General features: G+C 35.1%; 1 protein-coding gene across 3 annotated transcripts in view; it reads left to right on the forward strand.

Annotated features, from left to right (window-relative positions):
- SYNJ1 (synaptojanin 1) overlaps positions 1 to 20,078 on the forward strand; it is a 116,062-nt gene extending 95,984 nt beyond the window's left edge. For all 3 annotated transcript variants that reach the window (XM_077118846.1, XM_077118847.1, XM_077118849.1), the window contains exons 23-28: positions 1,820 to 2,029; positions 3,032 to 3,175; positions 7,892 to 7,962; positions 9,575 to 9,683; positions 9,950 to 10,167; positions 17,094 to 20,078. In XM_077118846.1, the coding sequence (XP_076974961.1) occupies positions 1,820 to 2,029; positions 3,032 to 3,175; positions 7,892 to 7,962; positions 9,575 to 9,683; positions 9,950 to 10,167; positions 17,094 to 17,900 (1,559 nt within the window). In that variant the 3' untranslated portion in view covers positions 17,901 to 20,078. The remainder of the gene's footprint in view (positions 1 to 1,819; positions 2,030 to 3,031; positions 3,176 to 7,891; positions 7,963 to 9,574; positions 9,684 to 9,949; positions 10,168 to 17,093) is intronic.
- The last annotated feature ends 1,512 nt before the right edge of the window (positions 20,079 to 21,590 follow it).

The raw sequence follows: 21,590 nt of genomic DNA on the forward strand, positions 1-21,590 counted from the left end.
CTGAGACTTGTCCTTTGGATTTAATCACCGGAGGGAGATTGTTCATGACATTCACGAAAGTACTTTCGATGGAGTAATGAAGCCAGATGGTATGGGTAGAGGGCAAAGAATTGGAGAGAGTATCTATAGACAACTCTTTTAAAGAGTTTAATGAGATGAAGGGATGAAAAGAAGAGAGAGGGGGACCATTGTTTTTAAGTGGGAAAGGGTTGAGAATGCTTACTGCTTATGGAAAAGAGCTAGAAGAGGGGAAAGGACTGACAAATACCAGGGAGGAACAGGATGGAATGACTGATAGAGCAAGGCCCTGGAGGAACTGATTGGGTAAGGCCCCTTTTGGTCCATCCACAAATACCTGTGATCAGACTCCTGCTAGGGCCAAATTGCTGAAGGGGATGTTCATCTTATGAATTCTCTTTCCTCGGTGAAGTTTGAGAATTGAGATTATCTGGAGTGGGGTAGTTTCAGGAAAGTTGAGAAGTTTTGCAATATAGCACCTGTAGAGAAGGGTGAGGGGAGCTAACCAGGGAATCATGAAATTGCCAGGCAGTTGTAAAAGCCCAGGTCAGGCTGAAAATTGCAAACTTAATGTGATTGCAATCATCGCAGTTGTGTGATTTTCCTTAGCAGCAGCACTATGCAGCCCATGTGCACTTGTGGAGAGATTAAACAGTAGAATTGATCCAGGGTTGGGGTTTTGTCAAGCAGGTTCAATGGAAGAATAGTGAAGTAGGGGAGGGATGAGTTGAAAAACATAGAATCTAAAGATAGATATGGAAGAAGGCAAAATGAAATGGTTGAAAGGAAGGGATCAAAGGCCTGGTTCCTGTCGACATCAAAGGAAGAGGGTAACTGAGGAAGAGCTGAAAAGGTGACAAAATGAAGTATTTGAGTTTTTTATTTCAGAGATAGTACACTTCTGAGGGGTGGCAGTATCTGGGTGCGTTTGCTTAGAGTAGAGGTGAGTGTCAGTACGGATAAGACCAGGGCATTTAGATATTGAAGAGGGTGTCCACATGGACTTTACTGTCACATAGAAAGAGGGTAAGGCCTTACTTATCATCTGGCTCACTGCTTAGTCCTTGACAAATGGGTTCAAGTGACTGGAAGGATGGAGGTTGGCATTTACTGCAACAAGTAGGGGTAGAAGGTGTTACATGTAATTCCCAATGGTATAAGCCTCAATGAAAGAGGCCTTTTTGTTCAGGGTTGGAAGGTTAACGTTCTGGATTGCCAGGGACGCCCTGATTCCACTTTCTAACCCTGAGGCTCATGGGGTTGAGAAGACCTCAGGAAAGAACCAGTGTTGAGTGTTCAGTTAAAGTTAAGGAGGTATGGGTTGACTGGGAGCCCGAGAGGGAGGATTAGGAAAATTTCAGGGAAGCCAGTTTCAGTTTGTGGCTGGCTGAGAGCTTGGTTACTTGTAAGGACGGTACCTTGGGTGGCAGGTTGGGAGAAGGTTAGGGGTTTCCAAAGAGCAAGTGGAAAGTTTTGAGAGGGAGAGCAGCACCAAGATAGCTGCTCGGTGAATACTAAAAGCCCACTTAGTCCCAGTTCCAACTGGTTAGTCCCCACTGGTACAACCAGAGATAATAGGATATTTTTCTTTATGTTTTCTATAGGGATTTTATACTAATCTAATTTTATACATATAAATTTTGTTTATTCATGTCTACATGTTTAATCCATGCATATTTGCTATGAAAGAATAGTAACATGTTCATTTTGTGTAGTTAACCCTTTAAAACCTAGATTAGAGGAAAAAAATCTCTGAGAAAGTTGGAAGACTGGTATCTTTGATGACTTTGTTCTTCCTTAGGTGATGTTGATGACTATAATGCTGAAGTAGAAGAAATTCTTCCCCAACATCTCCAGCCATGTTCAAGTTCTGGCCTTGGCACTTCCCCAAGCTCTTCACCCCGAACCAGTCCCTGCCAGTCCCCTACCATAACAGAGGGTCCTGTGCCTTCCCTTCCCGTAAGGCCAAGTCGAGCACCATCAAGAACTCCTGGGCCTCCAAATGCACAAAGTGAGTATGTTATTTTAAGTTTTGTGTGATCGTTTCTTGGTTAGTGTGTTTAATTTTCAGTGGTCAAAGTTTCTGATCCTTTGGACCCATTCTTGTCTACCTGCGCAGTCCATTGCTGTCATGTACTCTGCCTTGTGTGCATCCAGAAGAGGACAATTTGTAGTTGGCAGGCCTCTGCTGGGAAAGAGGCTCCTCCTCACTGTCACTAGATGAGAATTTTTGGAATCCCTTTTCTATGTTGTCAGATATGTCCATTTTCCAAAATTGACGTTTTCTATAGTTACAGTAAACCCTTTATTGTAAATCCCATCTATTTGGACTGATCTAAATATGTATATTGCCTGTTTTACATTATGAAATGAACTATATGGACTTAACTATGTTTTTGTCTATTACCTATAGTATAGTTTGAAGCAAGGAGAGACAGAAAAATTTGTTTTTGATTGAAATATATTGTCATTATTTCTCTAAAGTTGGAGGATTTGTCTCTGGCAGTTGTTAACACTAAATGATTAAGTCATACTATGCTAATCAACATTTTTAGAAAATATCCTTTATCCCTTTCTATTCTTGGAGTACTGACTTCATTAAATTAAGCCAAGGTAAGCTAAAGTAAAGAGAAAAGAGATTCCCCTTTTCTTCTTCTCTCTCCTGGCATGCAAACTGCAGATGACTTAAACAGCACTTGGTGCCATCTCAGTAGAGCCACCCACTAAATCAACTTTCAGCACATGGGGCCTAGCTAAGAAGTCAACACAGAGCTAGCACTCTTATTTACGTGATACCAGAGGGTAATTTAATGATAGAATTGCTTGTTATTCTTACTGAGAATGTGTGTCATTTCTTTTTACTCTATGTACTAATTTAGAAAATTGGCAAAATAGAAAATGTATCCTATATGTATACATATAGTCATATATATATGTATATATGAAGCACATACCTTTCTGCCAACACCCACTTGGAGACTGATCTTCTTCCCCAACAAATGTCACATTTTAGGTTCTCCTGTTGACATTCAATCAGCAACTCCGCTGCAGCAGAAAGACTCTTCTCAGACCTTGGAGCCCAAGCGGCCTCCACCACCACGCCCGGTTGCTCCACCCACACGGCCCACTCCCCCACAGAGGCCACCTCCCCCTTCAGGTAACAAACTGTTTGATTTTCATTTCTACTAGACCTAAAATTCTCTTCCACCCCATTTAACATTTAAAAAGTATTCTACATGTCTCCAAATCTCTAGTATTTAGATTTTATTGTTTTTTTTAATCACTATTGTTACTTCAGCATTTCTCTAAAGAACATCATGGGTGTGGCAGAACAGGTGACAAGGGTGTTTGCCAACTCGCTTTCTCTAGCATGTTTTCATAGCTGCCTTCTTACAAGTGTGCATGAGATACTTAGTTTTGTTTTTGCTAGCTCAATATAGTTGGGCATGTGAACTGTTCCTAGGTAAAACTAGCTTTATTTATGTATTTTAAAACACTCATTTCTGGCTTTTCTGAGCATGAGATCATTAGTTTACTAATGTCTGTAAAATTTATAATTAGAACTGAAGAGCATAAATGTACTTATGAGGTATAATTTATATTTACATTAAGGAACTTTATATATTGGTTTAAATATTCTTTTTAAACAAGTGTGGTTGTGACTTAAATTGTTAGAAGTATATGCATTAAATCTTTTTCATAACACCTAGATATTAACATAGTGCCTCTACACAATATATGAAATGAATACAGTAGTAAATCCTTGACATTTCAGATACTTATTTAATGTCATTTCCTTCCTGCTGCATATTTTCTTAACAAACTATAAGGGGCTAGGAGTCCTGCACCTGCTAGAAAAGAATTTGGAGGTAACGTTTACATTTGTTATAATGTATGGATCTTGGTTCATTAATGTTTTGGGGTTTGATCCCTGTGGCTGAGACATTTTAGGTTAGTTTGATAGAAGTCAGAATGAATGGCATTTGTACTCCAAATATAAAGTCCAGTTCTAACCTTCTGTTATCTTCCTGTCAAGTACAAGGTTAGTGCCTAGTTTTAGTAGTGAACTACTAAAACAAGGACCACTTGGTGAGAGCTTCCGTTTCCCAGGTAGATGTAGTTGAACTACTACTCATCAAGGTCTGATATACTTTTTTCTTGACAAATTGAGTCATTCTGGTTGCACATATTTAATTTCCAAAAGTAGTTTTAATTTCAGAAGGGAATCAGGTACAGTAAATATAGAGCATGTCCCACGTGTTTGCTTAGTGATGCTTTAGTACATTCCTTTTCTGTAGCTTATGAATTAGCAAGGTTTCCTAGGAATGCAATTTAAAGTTATAATGATCTGAAATATACCTTTCATTCTACATGGCTTTAGCATAATTTATAAAACTCAGGTTTCACTTCTTAATTTTAAGAACTATTTATGTTTTCCTTAATTTTTTTCTAGAAGAAAGTTTATATTAACAAATGAAGCACTTTTCGCTTTAAGTTAGACTGGGTTTCTAACTTAAAGCTCAATTGGTAGTATATAGAGAACAGGTTTATTTAGTCTACTACTTAAAGGACGAGGCCGATTATCACAGTTCAATGGAAGAGCTTTCACAAATCAGATTTAATATTACTAAGGCCCAACATGCATGTGTAGTTTATCTGTTTCTACTCTCGCTGCCTAGCAACATTATTGACCAATTCAATTGATATTACAGATTCACTTTGCTTATATACTGACTTTATATATTGAGAATAGCTAAATTTATTTCAGCATTACAACTTCTGCAAAATACTACTAGGTAATAATTTTTTCATTGACTTACAGAAGAATTTTTCCTGCTTCAAAGTTTCACCTATTTATAGTTTCATGATAAATCCTATTTGTTTTCTCCCTTTATTAGGAAAACAGCCTGTCAAAAATAAACTTTAAAAATTAATTTGTGAAAACTTATGTTAGCAACATATAGCTTACTTAGAAATCTGGTTTAGTTTTAAAATTACTCATCTTCATAATTCATAAAATATCTTATTTTACCCTATAAACCAATAACTCCTTTAAGGCAATAAGCTTAGGGAAAGTCAGTATAGTACTTAGAAAGTTGTGGGATTTTTTGGTTTGTGATTTTTTTTTAAATGCATCGAAAACTAACTTCTGCTGTGTTTACATAATAGTCTCTTAGAAATTTGAAATGAAATTGAAACTTCATAATATTTTTTCTCTTTGAACCTGGAGCTTTCATTAGTCATTTAAATTTTATGTAAGGAATGAGATGATCATAAAGCAGAAGGCTTTCACTGAACGTATCTTTTTAATTTCCTGCTGCTAGCAATCTCAGATATAAAACTGTCATCCCAGTTCTATTCTTCTGTTTGAGAAAAGGAAAGACTCAGGCTGGGACTAAGCATCTAAAGTCTCATTGGTTTCTATTGTTATCTTTGAAGAAATTTAAAGCAACCAAAGAGCCTTTTTGCAAAAGTGAGTTTAATGCAGAAATTGTTTTGCGTGCCTGCCTTTCATTCTGTGCTGTGGGCCCGGAACAATATACAGCTTCTGTTCTTTCTCTGAAAAGGTGTTGGAGCCCCTCCCAGTCCTGGGATAGCTAGGAGAGAGGTGGAAGGTAACAAGACTTCTGTGTTTTAGAAATGGATCTCATTTTATTTCTAAGCTCCAGCTCCTCCAATGTTTAAAAGCATACTAAATCTTTCCTTAGTTCAGCTGCAAATTTTCCCTCCCCCTCTTTATGTAAACCTTGTGAAACCACCTTGTATTTATGCTTACTTTTTATTCTATGTTGTGTATCATTTCTAATGGATATCCATTTAATTTCCTTCAGATTCTCATATTGTCTGTTGTCTATACTTAAATAGAATGTGAAATTACTGTACTATGTTATTTTAAGAAGAATGCTTTCATAATTCTTTTCAAAATAAGTCAAATATTTAGAAATACCATACTAAATCTGAGATTTTATCTTTTTTTTTCATGGGCAGGCTTAAATCTGAAGTTTTAAAAATTAGTAATTATAATTAAACCCTATTAATTCAGATCTGATAATATAGTATTTGGTGGATGATTTCACATTATTACATCAATGTTTTTATGTATAATGGTGCTGAGCTAGGTTTGTTTAAAAGATCGTTAAAACTAAAAGCCATTCATTCAAAGGCCAGTGTATTTCATATAGCAATTGTACTTGAATTTTTTTCTAAATGGAGGCTAAATCTGAGGTATTAGTCTTGGTAGTCCCTCCTACTCCTTCTGGCCCAAAAAGTAATCTATTTCATTTCATCCTTCAGCTAACTTCCTTGTACAGTTGAACTGTATTTTTTGTGTGGTCTTTAATTTTTTTCAATTTTTTATCAATATATATTCACATACCACGTAATCATCCAAAATATACAATCAGTGGTTCACAATATCATCATATAGCTGTGCATTTATCATCACAATCAATGGGTTTTTTTTTCTTTTTTTTGTTAAAAATAACATTTATACAAAAGTGTACTAAACTTCAAAGCACAGCATAACAATTAGTTGTAGAACAGATTTCAGAGTTGGTACAGATCATAATTCTACAATTTTAGGTGTTTACTTCTAGCTGCTCTGAGATATTGGAGACCAAAAGAAATATCAAGATAATGATTCAGCAGTCATACTCATTTATTAAACCCTCCCTTCTCTGTATAACTCTACCATCACCTTTGATCTTTCTCACACTCTTTAGGGGTGCTTGGGCTATTATGCCATTCTAGCTTTTCCATGTTGGAAGGGTCTGCCATTAATATGGGATAGGAGGATGGAACTAGTTGATGTTCTGGAGAGGCTGGCCCCTCTGCATTTCAAGGCTAATCTGGTCCAGGGACCCATGTGGAGGTTTTAGGTTTCTGGAAAGTTATCCTAGTGCATGGAACCTTTGTAGAATCTTATATATTGCCCTAGGTGTTCTTTAGGATTGGCAGGAATGGTTTTGGTTGTGGGTTGGCAAATTATGTTCAGTAGCAATGTCTAATGAAGCTTGCATAAGAGTGACCTTCAGTGTAGCCTCTCAACTCTGTTTGAACTCTCAGCCACTGATAGATTATTTGCATTTGAACCGTATTTTAACACGATCTTTATAAGACAGATATTTGGCTGTTGGGTATACCTGCTTTCTACTTATTCATAGAATTTTGTTCTATAAATCTAAAAGACCTCATCATAAGCTTATTTCATCCTTAATGATATCATAGCATGAAACCCTAAACCAGTGTTGTTAGGAATTACTTGAGTAACCTGAAAAATGCAGTCATGTCTGTTGCTCAGGAGCAATTTGGATGCAAGATCTCTGAGCAGCAGCAGTGCCACTCTTGTGGCTTTTCACAAAGGCAGACCATATATCTTCAGTTCTATTGGGAAAATCAACTTAAAACTGACAACATTTCTACTGGGAAAATCAACTTTGAAAGTGACTGTATGAGTGAGATATCAGGCTAGAACTACGCATGTCTCCCATACTTGCTCTAAGTATTCTGATTTTTCTCTTTGGGCATATTTCACTCAGGACTGGTAATACCCTGCATCATTATCCAAATCAAACTTCTTTGTTTTGTTACCATCTCATGCCCCCGTTTCTGCTGATCATAAAAGAACAGTTAACTGATGGCATACAGTATTGCTTTATTATTTATTTATGACTAATTTTTTTTTTCCATCCTGCCTCAAAGCACCCAAAAGCCCTGGAATAACACAGAAAGATAATATAGGTAAAAAAACAATTGAATTTGGCTACTTAACATTGTAACTGGACCAATAAATATACACTTAGAATCTAAGTACATAGCTTTCCTTTTATATATATATTTCAATTTATTGTATAATGTGATGTCTCTTTTCCAGGACGTAATCAGCCTTCATCTCAAGCCGGACTCACAGGCCCAGGAACTGCTGGATACAGTGTGGCCAGACCAGTAAGCAAAACCTAGCCTGGGAGCCAAGAAATCCTGGTTCTAGGCCCACATTTGCTACTGCCTAGTTTTGTTACCTTGAGCAAATTGTGTGACCTTTCAAGGCCTCAGTTTTCTCAACTCTAAAATGAGGGAGTGGCACTAGATGACCTCTAAGGTACTTTTCAACTTTAACAGGCTAACATACTCTTCAGAAGTACCCAATCATACTTCATTTATTTGAATAAAAGTTATATACTTAGCCTATGAGAAGGTGATATATTTGTACAACTTTTTAGCATATTACCTTAGTAATTAATAAGGATAGAAACTAATTAGGTAACTTTTAATTAGATTTCAGAAAAAAATGTTTTCATAGAATCTGTTTACTAAAACTCATTCTAAAGATATTAAAAATAGAAGATAAGATGGTGTTACCTTTTGACTCTGTGGTTTCAGGCGTGTTTATCATGTTCTCTTATATACATAAGAGAAAATATATACACACTTTTATATTAAATATTTTGTATTATTTTAAATTCTATTAAAAATTTAAATATTTTTCTGGGATATAGCAGGTAATCAAAAAAAGAGAAAATGGTAACCAGTAATCAGTGACAGCCTTGTCTGGTAGTGCCTGGAACAGCTGAGAGACCTATTTCTGAAAAACAGAGAACTGGGAACCATGTCTGTAACTAGAAATTAAGGTTGTGAGAAATTTAAAAAGTGCTTCTAGTGAAGACAGGAATTGTTTTCATTTCTCTTGTAGCTGTCTGCTTAACATCTGATCTAAAAATCCTTTATTATGTTTAATATTACACTCCAAAGTAAAATGTCTGTGGGCTATATCTAAAGATATCTTGTATCTGTTGTCTGCTCTGCTCTTTTTAAGAAGAGATAGAATTGCAATTTGCTACTCTGCCACCATACTCCCCACAAGTTCTTCCTTTATTCTTTATAATACTTTTAATGGTGTGGGAGGGAGCCGGGGCAGTTGTGAGTCAAGATTTTGTGAGATTGCCTTCATTTTAACTTTTACTTAAAGTGACTTAGAAGTATTATAGGCATAGAGCCTTCAGTAAAAGTGTGGAAAGAGAATATGGTATGTCTTCCAAGGAATTTAATTAGAATATGTAGTTATTCATTCAAGGGATTTACTTCCGTGTTAAAAAAAGAAAGAAAGAGAAAAAGATCTCAGGGTATACTTTTTTTCTTCGGCCTCTTAGTTGCTCAGTGTGTGTAGATTTGTCCATATCCTTATCAGTCCTGTGATTCTCCCTCCTCTCCTGTTAAGGCATTGCTGCTCAATAGTTAAAATCAGGGGCCTGCAGTTAGTCTGGCCTGAGTTTGGATCCTAGCTCTGTTTTCTAGGTCTGAGTTCCTGGGCAGAGAACTTCCTCAAAATAAAAAAATGATACCTTCCTCTTAGGGATAATTTGAAGACTCAGTGAGAGGGTGCCTTAGTGCCTGGCATGGTAAATACATAATTTCTTAAAAATAAAAAAGATTTTTAAAGTCATGATTACATGGCTACAAGTGGAAAGCAATTAAAATGATGAGATACTAAAAGCAGATATTTTCACAGAATTTATTAAAATAAAGTAAATGTCTCAAATGTTACATTTCCCATTTTTAGATTATTCCGCCCCGTGCTGGAGTTATTAGTGCCCCACAGAGCCATGCTCGGGCATCTGCTGGAAGACTGACTCCTGAAAGCCAAAGCAAATCATCTGAAGCACCAAAAGGTAGTAACCATATTAGAAATACCAGTTTTGTTCTGTATTCTTGTCACCTTTTCTTTTCCTTTTCTCTTCTGCTGTCTCCCACTTTTCACAACTTACTCAAAATAGGGCTGTCCTTTCTTCTTTTATACCAAAGGAAGTGAGGCTACTAGTTGGAAAAAGAAACCAGAATGTCCTCTAACATTTAAGGTTCTTTTGTCATTTAAAAAAGAGAAAAAACTTCGTTTTCCAGAAAACATCTAACATATGAAAATGATTCTTTTTTGTAGGTTCAGCTCTCCTTCCAGAACCACTGAAGCCTCAGGCTGCTCTTCCTGTACAGCCTTCTCTGCCTCCACCTGTTCAAAAGATGCAGGAGCCTCTTGTTCCTGTGACAGCACCTATGCCTCAGTCTGCCCCGCAGCCAAATCTGGAAGCCCCACCACAGCCTCCACCTCGTAGCAGGTCATCCCATAGCTTGCCTTCAGAGTCTTCATCACAGCAGCAAGTAAGACTCACTATTAAACAAAATATCATCTCTGATGCACATGGAATAGTCTCTGAACATACTTATTTTGGTTACTATTTTATAAGAAATAAAAAAATGTGGACTTTAGTTTTCTTTTTCTTTTTGCCTTTTGATATTGCGAGATAATGACTTCAACAAATGTGTCACTTCTCATGTCAGACTAGTCATATAATCAGTGCGTGTTTTGGCTTTTTGAGGCTTTTTGATTTTGATTTTGATTTTTTAACCTTGTTGCTCAGATTAGCAATTCTCAAAGAGTGCTCCTAGACCAGGGTTCTTTAGAGCAGTTCCAAGTGATTCCCAGGCTGTTTTCTCATTACCGTTTAAAATGTTTGTAACTTTTTTTTTTTTCCTTTTTTATGTATAATTTACTTTGGGCAGTTAATAAATTAGGACAAGCAATAAGGATTTATTTTTCTTATTGTCCATGACTAGTAAATTACTCTTGGTTTTTACTTTATGGAGAGAGGCAGTTCAGCTCAATCTTTAGACCAGTGGCGTGTGGTTCATTTCCAATAAACAGAGGATAACCCTTTTGTTCCTCTTGATGTGATCAATTGTTCTTTTCTGTATTGGATCTAGCACCAGAATTCCTCCATTATTTCAAACCATTAATCATTGTTGAATCGGTTTAAATGGTTTGGGCTTACAGCAGCAGTAGGCTTGTTCACCAGGTAAAAACCATCAAAATAATAAGTCACCTTATTAGTGTCTCACAGAAAATGGTGCCATTGCTTTGATGGGTTGGAATCATAGAATTACAAGTCTCTCGTTTGGCCAGAGTGATCTCAAATTAGAAAGTATATATAAAAAGTTATTTTAATATCAGAATAATCATGCAAACTAAATTTAAAAAATTTGGAGCCTGTTTTACTTGTTTTTGTTATATACATTTCAATAAAATTGTTTAAATGAACAATTGTTTAGTAAATACATTTTTTGTTATCTAGCTTTAAACTTTATTTTTACTCTAAAGATTTAACTTGAAAATGTCATCAAGACCAAAGAAATGTGTGTAAAGTCTTAAAAGTCTACTTTTAAACTTTGGAAAGATCCAAAGTACGGAAATCTTACACATTGGTGATATCCCTTAAGCATACTTAAACATAATAACTTGCATTTATTTTTACAGATATATGGGTATGTCCAGCTAGTTGGCAGAAGTTAAGTGGTTTCCTGTCTTACAGTTTTAGATGGTGAAAAGATATTAAAGTAAATAAAAACCTTAAAACAATCCAAATATAACCATAAACAACTAAGGAGCAATTAACACGGGTTCATTAGACTATTGGTCACATTTGTAAAAGCTGAAGGAGGATGTATAATAGAGAAAGAAAATATTCTTTTCAGCTGAGTAATACCAAAATGTTGTCTCCATTCTTCAGTTTAGAAAGTTGAGGATGCAGAAGATATTTAATAATGGTAGAAATCCTTCAAAGAATAAATGTCTACTTTTCTTCCTGCCAATCCATCTATAGTTAGTTTTGAATTTCTCATCTCATTTTCTTGTAGTGTACACTATTGTGTTTTTTAAAATATAATTGGAGAGCAAAAAATTTTCAGACTAGCCAGCGCTGAGCTTTCACTTACTGTTTTATGACAGAAAGTGAGCAGACATTTCACAGTAAATGTATACCTTAATTCCTAAAACTCCATTATGGTTAAAGTATGCTTAGGCCAAGTAAATGCAATACTCTGAAAACCTTCAGGAAGAGCAAATTTTTCAAGTGAGAGAGTCATAGATGGCAGACAGCACTATAGGGTGAATATTTCAGTGAACGCCATGTGCTGTTTTCTGAAGTCATTTTCCCCTTGTTTTGATTTCTGTGTTTTTCATTGAAATGAGCACCACGATTTGGTGGCAGACAGCACATGCTTTGTAAACGGCCTGGTAGATTGTGTTCTCTCTCGTATGCTGTGGTATTTAGTTAAGCAAAAATAGCAAAGATGTTTATATTAAATTCTAAATTTTCTTTTTTCCTCAATTTATTTCAGATTCTTCTGAAAATTATATACACAGACATGCTTTTCTTTTGGGGGATGGAAGGATGAGGGTTTTGTTTATATGTAGACTGTCTATGTGAGGATCCCAAAGAAGTTAACGACAGTTTCCTCCAGAAGGAGCAACTGGGTAGAAGTCAGTGCAGGGAAATAGGGTGGGGAGCGGGGAAGAAGCTTTCACTTTATACTTTTTTTTGTCCCTTTTCAGTTTTGAACCGTAAGAGTAATACCTACTCTAAAGTAAAATTTTTAAATTTTAAAAATCTTTTGAAGTGTAACTGTAGTTTTAAAAAATGAGGAATGAGATTTTTAAATATGATGAAATTGATATTTGATGATGACATGAAGTACTATTAGAATTCAGCACTTAAACTATTTTACAAGTCTTTATCATTTCTGCCCAAAATCTACAAGGTGGCTCCTTAAAACACAAAGATATACATGCTCCAGTTTTTGGTTGTTTTTTTTAATTTTCATTAATAAAATCAGTCAGCATACAACACGAATATTCTTAACATATGAACATTCCATACTTGCTGTGCAATCAGTGGCTCACAATATTATCACATAGTTGTACATTCATCACCATGATCATTTCTCAGAACATTTACATCACTCCAGAAAAAGAAATAAAAAGAAAAAAGAAGTAACTCATACATACCATACCCCTTATCCCTCCCTTTCATTGACCACTAGTATTTCCCTCTACCCAATTTATTTTAACATTTATTCCCCCTCTTATTTATTTTTAATCCATATTTTTTACTCATCTGTCCATACCATAGATAAAAGGAGTATCACATGGTCACTTGCAAAAGCTATATATCATTATAGCTTTCATCATACAATCATCTTCAAGAAACATGGCTACTGGAACACAGCTCTACAGTTTCAGGCACTTCCCTCTAGCCTCTGTAATATACCTTAAACTAAAAAGGGGTCATCTATATAATGTGTAAAAATAACTTCCAGGATAACCTCTCGTCTCTATTTGAAATCTCTCAGCCACTGGCTCTTTGTCTCATTTCTCTCTTCCCCCTTTCAGTTGAGAAGGTTTTCTCAATTCCTTGATGCTGTATCCTAGCTCATTCTAGGATTTCTGTCCCACGTTGCCAGGGAAGTTTATACCCCTGGGAGTCATGTCCCACATAGAGAGGGGGAGGACAGTGAGTTTGCTTCCCGTGTTGACATGCCCCAATATTTAAATATTCTTTGACTCTCTAATTCTAGATGCAAAAGATACCTTTAAACATAAGGAATAACTTAAAAATATGTTACAAACCTTTTACGAAATATGAAACTCTCCCTTAGTGTCTGACTTCTGACATCTCAGTCATCTGACTATTAGCTCAGAACCAGAAGTGAGGAGGTCCAACAGGAGATAAAGCTATCACTGCTGATGAAGTGATAGCTGACAGTAAGGGAGAGGCCAAGTAGAAAATCCTAGCATTCTGGGTCCATTCACTGGAGGGACCAGTAACCCTGTAGAAGTTAGTATAAACCCATTCCTACTTTCCTGTCCAGTGCCAGGCTGATATACATAACCCTAGGCCATCAAGAAACTAAATGTTCATTTAAATTCGAGAGACACATGTTTAGTAGGCAAGAAACTCTAAAAATGTTTAATGTATTTTAGATTGGTGTCTCCCAAAATTATCAAAATAAGTTTTGCTATTTAAAAATAAGCATTAGGAACTTGGGAAAATTGGCTTGAAATTATTTCTTGAGAATACTGGATAAATAAGATATTACCATATTATGGGATATAGAAAGATCATGAATTTCATCTTGAACAATAAAAATAGGATCCAGTTTCTTACCTTGTTCTATCTTCCTAATAAATTACGAGGTGAATTAATGAAAAAAAAAACTGAGTAATATAGAACAAGCCTGGATCCTGACTGTTTTATTGAAATGGATACTAATTTTCATTGGACCAGTACGTTTGCAAAGTGATGGTGATGCCATTTTGTACATTTTCTCTAATGATGACAGATCTTTAGGCTTTCCTAAGGCTGCTTGAAATATTTTAAAGTTCTGAACACCTATCTGGAATAATATTTGTGGAATAACAAAACTTTGAACAGGTCAATCAACCACAGACAAAATTAAAATTTAGGTCCTAATTCAATAAAAATTTCTCATTCAGAATTACAAAAGGAATTGGAATTATCTCTGGAACATATGCTATGACCTTACAAATATTACTGCTTTTGGACTCTGTATGTAACATAAAACTGAAAGTATTTTGGATATTGAACTGTTAGGGTTGCTGGTTTGTCTCAGATTGTGCTCCTAACTCTTTTCTTTGATGTCTGTGTTCCCTTTCTCAAAGCAGGAGCAACCATCAGGGTAACAGGTATCTGACTATTTATCAATTTTCTATGTGCTTTTCATCTGTCCTAGCACATTAGATGTATGTGTCCTTTGCTTCATACATCTAAAGTTTCACCTATTTTTAAAACTACCTGTCCACATTAATAAATTCTATCATCATCCCATAAACCTGCTTTTTCTTTTTCTTAGTATTTTAGATTTTTAGGAACAATTTTAGTTGTTCTTGCTAATGCTTTACTATTTTTTTGCTTCATTTTATTATGAAAATTAACAAAACTAAAATGTGTAGCTACAAGAAGGTAAACTTTAGGCACATGAAAGTCTATTTGGCCAAACCAAATTGGTTCTGGGTTTTCACAATGGCATAATTACATGAAAACAAAATTCTTATTTCCCTTAGATTTCTGATGGGAAAAATTTTTTTCAACTAGCTTTACTAGTAAGATTCTTTTGGGTAAGGAAGAATTGATGATAAAGAAAGATTAAAGTTATAATTGGATTATTCAAAGATCCTTCCAACATCTTTCTCTGTAAAAATACAACTTTTTAATGTCAAGCTATCACAAATTTTGTTTAGATTACAAGTTAATTATAACATAAAAAGTATTGTGGCTTTCATTATAATTTCAAATCTGATGGGACAAAATGATTTTGCTTCTAACAAATTACCTTTTACTTATATTTTGAAATAAAAATGTTCTTATATGTGAACATAAAGCTATTTGACTGTAAAACATTTATTTGCTGTGCAAAACATAAAATTCTCCTTTCCTGTAACATCTACCTTGTGGACTGTTCTGCCAGTGGAGAAATGGATCCCACATGTGATCATTTTATGATGTCTGTAATAAATTTCTCTCTCAAGTAGATTTTCATATATGGATCTGCTTATTTTTACACATTTAGAATATAATTTTAGTCTGTGCCATGTTTACCCTTTTACTTTGTTCACATTTATTGTCATACAAAGTTTTTTCTAAAGAAAAATATACTTGTTCATTCAATTATTAAGAATGTTCTAGGTTAGTTGAATAAAACGTCAGATATTTGAAAGTTATTTACTTTTCAAGTTATCCACACCATTTCCTTTAGCAAACCAATACCTTTCCCTATCTTAATTACTAAATTAGTATTTCATAATTTGCAGTTATGTTTTATTTGGGCCTACTACTCTATTTTCAACATATTATTTTATGAAAGTTTAGTTATTTTGCTTTAATAACTATCTTAGTTCATTTGGGGCAGTGCTCCATTTTGTTAAGGAAGCCTAATTGTTCTTTGAGGGGGGAGAACCCTATAAGTCATGAGCTAGAGGTCCCTGTCCCCTACCCTTTCCAACCTCAAAATTTTGTTTTTCTTATCTTTGAACTTAGCATTAATGTCCAAATCAATCTATTCCACTTTTAACAATCATATATATATATATATATAATAACAAAGTACCTCCTAAGCTAATTTGCTCATGAGGCTAAGAACATAGTTCTCTCTTCCATAAGAGGAGCTTTGCTCCATCCATAGCCATGCTTTACTCCAAGTAGCTTCTTTGTGAAAGGAGTTAGGGAAAGAGTATGAACTTTTTATGACCATAAAGTAATATAGAACATTCCTCCTACAATAACAGTTCACCATCCCTGTCCCATAAAAAAGGATTGTGTACTACTCTGAGCACAACTTCATTCTGGTTTTATAATTAACACACCATATGGAAAATAGGAAATTTCCCCCTGTTTTTTAACAACCATTTTATTTGGTTATTAATAGGCGTATCTGCTTTGGAACCGTTTTATAAGATGAGAAAGGTCAGTTAAGGAAAGTTATCACATTAATCAAAGAGTTTTTTTCTAAAAAGGAGAACTTACCTTAAAAGGCAGAGAACTTTTTGAATTTTCCTAAGTAGAAAAGAAAAAGATGCATTGTCTTCAGCTTATAAATACAAATATATTAGTAACACTAAATTTTTACCCATTAAATTGAATTTCCATAGTAACATTAATTTTAAATGAAAATGTATTTAAAAGAACAGTGACGCCACAATCATCATAGAGGGTGTTGGAAGTTTATCTATAGATCCAGCATAAGTTTTTTCTATGGATTGAAGTTTATACTAAAATTTGACAGAATAAGAACAATATTCACTTGTTAATTCTGTACAATTCTCCATGTTATCATTTTAGTACTTGTATGATGAATAAACTTTATTTAATTTCTTTGAGATTTTAAAAATATATTTAATAAAAGGATTTATTTAGAAGGAAGTTTTAAAAAGAATAAGATTAGGGCGGGCCACGGTGGCTCAGCAAGCAGGAATGCTTGCCTGCGATGCCAGAGGACCCGGGTTTGATTCCCGGTGCCTGCCCATGTTAAAAATAAATAAATAAATAAGATTTTAGCTATTTCATCTTAAATTTCATTGTTAAACCACTGGAGTAACAAACTACACAACGTTGCCTTTTAGTTTCTAAATTTGTGTACTTGCCTCCAAAATGAAGACTAATTGAGACAGGAAGCAAAGGGGGTATTGTGTGTAATTATAAACTGTGGTTATTCAGTGTCCTCTTTCTTTCCAGGAAAAAATCAATGGAGTCTCCGAAGTAAAATCAGGATCCACATTAAAAAGTGACCCACTTGAAGATCTGTCATTTAATCTGTGTGCTGTATCAAAGGCTGGGTTATCTGTCCAAACATCATCTGTTCTAACCCCAAACCTAAAGGGGTTGATTCTGTTGCCTTCTGCAACACAAAGTAATGTTAATACTCTGAGTTCTGTAAGTTGCATGCCAACAATGCCTCCTATTCCAGCCCGGAGTAAATCCCAAGAAAAGATGGAAAGTTCTCCAAATCCATTTATTCCTAGCTTGACTGGCACAGATTCTTTCATGGACAAGACTGCTGCTGCTGGAAACCCATTTAGAGCTGAGTCTCAAGTACCAGAGATAAAGTCCTGGTTCTCCAAAGAAGAGCCTCTTGCTAACAGTCCTTTCCCATCTGTGAAGCTTCTTAGTCATAATGAAGCATCACCTGATGACGACTTGGAGGACAGTTTTGATCTGCAGAGGCAATCTACAGTTAAAACTAACAATCCAAAAGGATGGGTAACCTTTGAGGAGGAAGAGGACTTTGGTGTGAAACAGAAGTCAAAGTCAGCTTGTCCAGGTTTACTGGATAATCAACCAAGATCGTTGTCTGGCCCAAACTTGACATTTGATGATGACTATAATAAAGGTACAAATGTTTCTTTCTGTGTGTGGCCATCAAGACCACCACCTCCACCTCCTGTCCCTCTGCCGCCACCCAATACCACCCCTCCAGCAGATCCTTTTACATCCTTGGCACCTAAGACTTCATCATCCACACTAAATTTTACAGAAAGATGATGTTAAACAATAGAAAAAAGGTTGTGTTTTTTTAGTTTCGGCAGGGAAGAGCCAAAAGAATTGGGCATTAGTTATTCATTAAGTGCAATAAATAATTGTTAAGTGCACTGATATCTTCATAAAATACCACTATTTAATGTATACAAAGTTGGAATATGTGTATATGGGAAATAAGGAAAAAATATTATTGTTAACTGAAGTTTTGGTGTGTTTTAGTTTGGATGGACAGGAAAGAACAGTAGCCATAAAAAGTCCTTTAAACTACTATATTCTATACTCCTTATTCAGAAATTCTTTTGTCAGTCTTCTCTGAAGAATTTCAAAAAGTTCAAACAACTTCTTTTATACTTGTTAGCAATTGGTATTTATGAGTATTTACCAAAGAGCTACCAAAGTTGTATTGAAACAGATTTTTTGAACAGTATTGCTTAAAAAAAGTATATGTATGTATATGCATATGCAGATATACACACAATTACATATTTGTAAAATTCTAGGATATGACTCAAATCAGATTTTTAGCTAAAAGTTCTAACAGAGTCCTTTTGTGAATATCTCAGTACCATAAGGATGACTGCAAATGTAATTTGGATACTTCATTAACTTTCCTTCCAAAAACTGGAATTATATCACTACAGAGCCTGAATTTTCTACTCTTCAACACCCACTTCTTCAAACACACACACACACATACACCTCCGCTTCTTTCCAGTCTAGCGCTTCCATCTAGTTTTCTCTAGGAGGAGGTTCTGGCAGCTGGAAACAGCGTATTTTGTGGCCACTCTCATGTAGATGGATACCCATACCTCTCAGCTCTATGGACTTATCTCTACGGAAGGCACATAGCACAGAGTTCAATTAGAAATATTAGATCTCAACGAATGTTAACTCTCCATACAGTTAAGGTGTATGTTGCCTGTTTTCCTCCGACACTTTTGTATTCGTTGTTTCTGCTTTGGAACTTTGCTTTTTAGCAGGGAAAGCAGCAGTCCTCAGAGTGCTTTGAATTGGGGATATACTCAGTGTACATTCTCTCTCCCCTTAAGAGGCGACATAATACATCTACAATGCTGCTTTAAGTCGTTGGAAACTACGCCTCAGATTAGCTTGGATTTTGTCTCTTGCACTGCCAATATGCAACTGATCCTGCTTTTATTAATTTTATGGAGTACACAGAATTTTTACAGAATGTAGTATTTTGATATCATTAAGTAAACTCAATCAGAAAACTCCTTGAGCAATAGTTGTTTTGTTGTCAGTTTAAGTTAGAATCATCTTTTACCCATTAAGACTTACATTAACATTCCTTTCCTATAAAGGGTTAGATTTATCCACCTAAATTCCTGTGTCCATATTTAACCTTTAAAAGTGTGCATTGAAGAGATATCAGAAAATAGCCAAGAATGTGTAAGATGTAAAAGCACAGCAAAACTGAATTGCACTTAAAACATAAAACAAAGCTATTAGGAAAGAGCATTTTTCTAAAAACTCAAATGTTATCAAAATACTATATTATTTATAGAAGTAATCTTCTCTGTTAACAGCCAGGATTTGCTGTTAAAAACAACTCTTGTGAGCTTTATATTGTGATTTGTTTGAGGGTTCTAATAATTTCAGCAGTAGAACAGTATTACTATAAACCGTGTGCTTCAAAATGTGAAATAACTTGTTGAAACTGTGGCTTTGACATCTATGTGAATAGTGTATATGGTATTTGCTCTCCATTAGCAGAACAATTCATTGTTAGGTAAACTTCACTATGGCAAATTGCAGTTCTGTGAGCAACATTTCCCATTGAATATAAACTACTGTCTAAAATATACATATCAAGCAGCAGCTCAGCCTTTATCAGGAATATTATATTTGGCAAGTTGCTGAAAATGCACAGTTTTGAAAGTTAAAAGGTATGCTGCAAATAACTAGCCATTATTCTATGTACTATTAAAAGTATTTACCAGTTCTGTTAAAGCAGAGCAGAAATTAGACACTAAGGATCTCCTTGTGAATTTTTTGTTCTCTATAGTAGATTGGTGTTTATATGTAAGAATTTTATTGCTTATGTGGTATACAATATTTATAACTATATACTTTATAGAAGTACATTATTAAAGTCAGTGCTATACAAACATGTATATATAATGTGAAATGTGCTGTCATATGAAATAAATATACTTGTCTTTACCATGTTGACTGCTTTGCCCAAAAGGGAAGAATTTCTTAGCTGTTTTCCTTGTAGTTTGCATATATAAGTTTTGTGACATTTGGTAAAATAGGTTACACTCTTATTGTCAGATCATGTATTTTAACCTAAGTACTTATTTTAATCTAATTCACTTCTCCATATAATGCTAGCTTTAAAAATAAGATTTTCTGAGATTATAGATCATCAAGAAGCCCATGCATTTATTTTGCAAGACAGTCCCTCATTTCAAAATCTTGTTGACTTGAAAATAACACATGAAGCATGAGTGATGATTTTCTAACCCCTAGCACAAAAAGCCAACTGGTTGTGATAGAGGGAAAATAGGCACATGAATAGCCAGACCAAGAGACCAGCTCAAAGGCAGACCCAAATGAAGTGGCCCAGACTAGTAGTTGGTATGGGTATTGCCCTTTTTCAGTCCTATATGATTTATATTCAGAATAATGTTAATTTTTAACCAGTTATATTCATTAACCTCCAATTAAGAAGTTATAGATAGGGGTGTGAGGGTAGTTCAGTGGTAGAATTCTCGCCTGCCATGCAGGAGACCCAGGTTCAATTCCAGGCCCATCCCAAACAAACAAAAGTCAAACAAAACCAAAATTCAACAAAGGTTGCTGCAATAAGGGGATACTCACATGGAAAAAGAATGAAATGTGACCCCCCACCATACAGCATACAAAGAAAAGAAAAAAAAGTTACAGATAGAGTAATAGACATTTTTTGTTGTTGTTCATGTTTATGTTGGCGTTATTTTTTTACTTTTTTACTTTTATTTTTTTTAATACCAAAAAACACCAAACAAATGCAAACATTCCTATTTTGATCATTCCATTCTACATATATAATCAGTAATTCACAATATCACATAGTTGCATATTCATCATAATGATCATTTCTTGGAACATTTGCATCTATTCAGAAAAACAAATAAAATGAAACAAAAAAAAATGTATGCTATCATACCCCTTACCCCTCCCTTTCATTGATCTCTAGCATTTCAAACAATTTAACATTTGTTCCCCCTATTATTAATTTTTATTCCGTATGTTCTACTCATCTATTGACAAGGTAGATAAAAGGAGCATCAGACACAAGGTTTTTACAATCACACAGTCACATTGTGAAAGCTCTATCATTATACAATCATCTTCAAGAAACATGGCTACTGGAACACAGCTCTACGTTTTCAGGCAGTTCCCTCCAGCCTCTCCATTACATCTTGAATAACAGTGATATCTACTTAGTGCGTAGGAATAACCTCCAGGATAACCTCTCAAACTGTTTGGAATCTCTCAGCCATTGACACTTTGTCTCATTTCACTCTTCCCCATTTGGTCCAGAAGGTTTTCTCAATCCCTTAATGCTGAGTCTCAGCTCATTCTAGGATTTCTGTCCCACATTGCCAGGAAGTTCCACACCCCTGGGAGTCATGTCCCACATAAACCAGGGGGAGGGCGGTGAGTTTGCTTGTTGTGTTGGTTGGA

The sequence above is a fragment of the Tamandua tetradactyla genome, chromosome 10 (assembly GCF_023851605.1).
Source record: "Tamandua tetradactyla isolate mTamTet1 chromosome 10, mTamTet1.pri, whole genome shotgun sequence".
Lineage (NCBI taxonomy): Eukaryota > Metazoa > Chordata > Mammalia > Pilosa > Myrmecophagidae > Tamandua > Tamandua tetradactyla.